The following is a 4,819-nucleotide window of genomic DNA, read 5'->3' as shown; positions in this document are numbered from 1 at the left end:
GTGTGTGTGTGTGTGTGTGTGTATACTAGTCAGAACTGAATAGTTGGTATCTGAATGACAGATCCCCATAGAAGTCAATAACAAACAATGTAGGTACTAGTCACTATTGAATTAACTAGTAACTAATTACTACTATCTACTGAACAAAACACTATCTTTAAAAAGTTACTAGTAAGAATGAGCACTGCCTTAAGAATAAGCACTAGTATCTAGTAGCCTACCCAATGAAATAGATACTAGAAGCAAAAAAAAATAAGTACTAGTAGCATAAAATAGCATGCAAATAGACACTAGTACGTTTCAAGGATTAAATGTTAAATCGGTATGCCATACCCTGACTGTCCACTTACCGTTACCAATTCCGCATTATTCCACTTGGTTACTTATGTAACCGCGGCCCCTAGAGGACGCAGTTCGAAGTTCCCATGAAAGGGAACTCTCCAGCGTGACGTTGGCGCTAGAGCACACATCCTTCAGTCGGCATTCTGCCCGAGTAAAACAAAGCGGAAATAGCGCCACTGACGGACGGAAGTTTGTATGTTCAAGATGGCGCTGGACGGGATCGAGCAAGTAAGTGATATTTTTCTATTAAATCGAAAATTATGAACAACACAGTTAGCTGTGTTTTATAAGTCAGCATCACATATTGCATATGAGGAACCTGCTATAATTTTGGTGTTTGGAAATATACGATAGAATGGCTGACTTTAAGACGCGTTTGCTCGGATTGAAGCAGAGTTTGCTGTCTCATTGTGTTACACTGACTGGAACTGATCATAACATGGTATAACTGTTTATAACATAACATATGTTTGATGAATGTTTTGTTATAACATGCGAAATCACTAATTAAAACAATAGAAATATTTGATGTCTTATGATAAGAAGAAATCTCCAATAATCACACCTCTGAGTCTGATCATAACACAGAATCGAAATCGCTCCTATCTGGCCATAACTTCATAACAGAAATCATAACATAACATGAGAAATCTCTCATTACTGATCATAACTTGTTAAATGGTTAATTTCTAATAAAACGTCATGAATAATCACATCACTTTACCTGGCACTGACTATTAACAAACCGATTGTTTAGGTTATTAATATTATTGTTAATAATAATTTTTTTACAGATGGATATTGAGGACAGTAAAGGAGGATCTGGTCTCCGACAGTATTACCTGTCTAAAATCGAGGAGCTTCAGGTAAGAATAGCCATGACGCACAATTTAATCTATAGATATTAAGGACTTTGCTTTTATGTTTATTACGGAAATAATTTAATTTAAACGAATATACGGTGAACTGGTTGTAATGTTTTCAGACACTTAATTGCATGTTATTTACAATTAAATGGGGGTCGTTGAACTTGTGTGTGTGGTTTTTTTTTGGCCCACTTAAGTATATCTTTATGTAATTTCATAATTATACTGTTTTAAAATATGGTTAGTGTGCTGCTGAAAGTACTGACAAGCATTTATGATCAACTAAAATATAGTTCAATGGCATTTCTATTAAAACTTGTATTTAAATATTATTGTAATTGCATGTTTGTAATGATGAAACTGCCATTTAGAACTTTTAAAATATATTACCTTTCAGTGATATATCAAATAAAATGATAATCAAGAGCTTTACATGTGCTTTATTATGTTAGTCAACACATTAAAAAATGTAAGTTCTTTTATAGCACAACCATAAATTAAAACAATGATTTAAAACATACTTTAAAATCTCTTTAAGCACACGTAAGTGGCCTTTTATTACATTCATATTTTCTGCAACTACGTTTTTTTTTTTTTTTAAATATATACTTTTAAGATTTGAAGTACACTACAAATAAACATTCAATGCAATTAAGCACACTTCTTTTTCACGTGGGTATGTTATGTCTAAATGTTCTCTTTACTTAGTTGACAGTGAATGAGAAAAGCCAAAATCTCAGACGTCTTCAGGCTCAAAGGAACGAGTTAAATGCCAAGGGTGAGGCCTTTTTAACCCACTTTCTCGTGAATGTCACTTTGTGGTGTTCAGTTGCATATGCCAAATAGAATATGTTAAAGGAACACGCCCCTATTTTTGAAAATAGGCTCATTTTCCAACTCCCCTAGAGTTGAACAGTTGAGTTTTACCGTTTTCGAATCCATTCAGCCGATCTCTGGGTCTGGCGGTAGCACTTTTAGCTGTAGCTTAGCATAGATCATTGAATCTGATTAGACCGTTAGCATCTCGCTCAAAAATGGCCAAAGAGTTTCTATATTTTTCCTATTTAAAACTTGACTCTTCTGTAGTTACATCGTGTACTAAGACCGATGGAAAATGAAAAGTTGCGATTTTCTAGGCCGATATGGCTAGGAACTATACTCTCATTCCGGCGTAATAATCAAGGAACTTTGCTGCCGTACCATGGGTGCAGCAGGCGCAATGATATTACGCAGCGCCTGAAAATAGGCTAACTTCAAGAGTATAGTTCCTAGCCATATCGCCCTAGAAAATCACAACTTTTCATTTTCCGTCAGTCTTAGTACACGATGTAACTACAGAAGAGTCCAGTTTTAAATATGAAAAATATAGAAACTCTTTGGTCATTTTTGAGCGAGATGCTAACGGTCTAATCAGATTCAATGATCTATGCTAAGCTACAGCTAAAAGTGCTACCGCCAGACCCGGAGATCGGCTGAATGGATTTGAAAACGGTAAAACTCAACTGTTTAACTCTAGGGGAGTTGGAAAATAAGCCTATTTTCAAAAATAGTGGCGTGTTCCTTTAAGAATGTCATCAGTATGACATGACAGGATGTGCTTTGTGCTGTTTCTTTCAGTGCGCCTCCTGCGTGAGGAGCTTCAGTTGCTGCAGGAGCAGGGGTCTTATGTAGGAGAGGTGGTGAGAGCCATGGACAAGAAGAAAGTGCTGGTCAAGGTTTGACAGCCATTATTTACTGCTTAATTACATGAGCATGATTTGTGTTGACATGTTGCAGTGCAGTTTTGTTAATCATTTATATTTATGCTATGTTTTTAGGTGCATCCTGAAGGAAAGTTTGTGGTGGATGTGGATAAGAACATTGATATAAATGATGTAAGTGTTTTGTTTGGGGTTTTTACTAAGGCTGGTTAAACTGATGATCATGATTATTTTTTTATTATTACGATCAAAAAGTATAATCGCAATTATTAATTACGACTTCTGATTTGAGAAATTTCTTATTACGTTTCTTTACAATTATTGCACTTTTACGTAAGCACAAATTACGAAATGTCAGCTCGTACACAGGGTTTATTTTACCTCATCTATTTTCTTTGTGTGTTCTTTTTAATCATATACATTAGCACACTGTCTACATTATAAAAGCTGGAAAAACGAAGAAATTTCTCTCAAAAGATAAAACCGTAAAATTCCTATTAATAATTTAATAATAACAAATTATGTTAGCATTTTTCTCTTAAAATAAACAAAAACTTTGTATTGTGGCACATTGAGGTTGCGTAAGCATTTATTCAGCAACCACAATAGGGTTGGGCCGATAGACGATACCATCATCCATCGGCGATGGCTGATAGACATCACGATGTTGAGCCGGCATCGTCATTCCCCCCACATCCCAATACCATGTTCGGAAAGAAAATGCCATGTAGGCGGAACCCCTAAAGGGAATAAATACGAGATGGGAGGAAAATATATATTTCAATATTTTTCCTGGCAGTTATATAATTAGGTAATTATACTACATATATATTTCGGCATCAGGGAGCCGCTATTATACCTGGCATTGAAACTGGCATCGTGCTTTTGTATGCACGACCGTTTTTAGTTTCACTTTCACTTTTGAGATTCGCGATCGCACGTACTCCGTTTATACTATGGAGCGGCAGTACTTGCCACACATTTTATATGTTTGTCATTGGTACTGAGGATCTGCAGATCATTCGCCATCGTCCTCAGTCATCTCTCCTTACTCTGTTTATGTGGTAAGTGAAATTTTATGTACTGTAATGTAACAGGCAACCGTTACACCGTGTCTACACCGGACGCGACAGTTGTCGTGTCGCGCCACATCAGCTAAAGTCTGTCTTCACTGGACGCGACAAAGCGACCGTTGAAAATCATTTGACATTTGTGTCAGCACGTCATAAATAGAATGTGGCAGCAGTTTACTGTCGAGGATTTGTCGTGTCGCGCCGCATCCAGTGTAGACAGCATGATTGATTATAATGAGTTCTATAGACTGATCTACTGTATATATAATAAATCTCTATTATAGATCAGTGGTTTTGTCGCGCCGCGCCGTTCACGTCCAGTGTAGAAACTGTGTTAGGAATCGTGTTTTCCCTTATAAGGATTCACGCTTCGGGCACACCCCTCCCCCCGCTCGCCCCCGCCAATGTCATCGTCCATCGCGATGTTTCACTGTAGACATCGCCCAACCCTAAACCACAATTGCAAACAATATAGTTGAGATTCATGAAAAACAATGTAATTGAGATTCATATTTGTATTAATTACAGTTCATCACTCAGAAGGTTTGCTCGCAGATTTAGTCACCGCAAATAGCGTGTGTGTGTGTGTGTGTGTGTGTGTGTGTGTGTGTGTGTGTGTATATATATATATATATATGCCTGTATGCCTTTTATTTGAGCAGAACATCACAATTTTGTTTGATTTATTTTTATTGTATTAATTGTGACCACGAAACCAGTCTTAAGTCGCTGGGGTATATTTGTAGCAATAGCCAAAAAAAACATTGTATGGGTCAAAATTATCGATTTTTCTTTTATGCCAAAAATAATTAGGATATTAAGTAAAGATCATGTTCCG

General features: G+C 36.6%; 1 protein-coding gene across 1 annotated transcript in view; it reads left to right on the top strand.

Moving 5' to 3' along the window:
* The first annotated feature begins 464 nt into the window (after positions 1-464).
* psmc5 (proteasome 26S subunit, ATPase 5) overlaps positions 465-4,819 on the top strand; it is a 9,416-nt gene continuing 5,061 nt past the window's right edge. The window contains exons 1-5 of the mRNA XM_016481106.1: positions 465-570; positions 1,137-1,208; positions 1,917-1,986; positions 2,826-2,923; positions 3,026-3,082. Coding sequence (XP_016336592.1) covers positions 538-570; positions 1,137-1,208; positions 1,917-1,986; positions 2,826-2,923; positions 3,026-3,082 — 330 coding nt within the window. The 5' untranslated portion in view covers positions 465-537. The remainder of the gene's footprint in view (positions 571-1,136; positions 1,209-1,916; positions 1,987-2,825; positions 2,924-3,025; positions 3,083-4,819) is intronic.

The sequence above is a fragment of the Sinocyclocheilus anshuiensis genome, unplaced genomic scaffold, assembly GCF_001515605.1.
Source record: "Sinocyclocheilus anshuiensis isolate Anshui unplaced genomic scaffold, SAMN03320099.WGS_v1.1 scaffold537, whole genome shotgun sequence".
Taxonomy (NCBI): domain Eukaryota; kingdom Metazoa; phylum Chordata; class Actinopteri; order Cypriniformes; family Cyprinidae; genus Sinocyclocheilus; species Sinocyclocheilus anshuiensis.
This window is presented reverse-complemented; position numbering and strand designations above follow the sequence as displayed.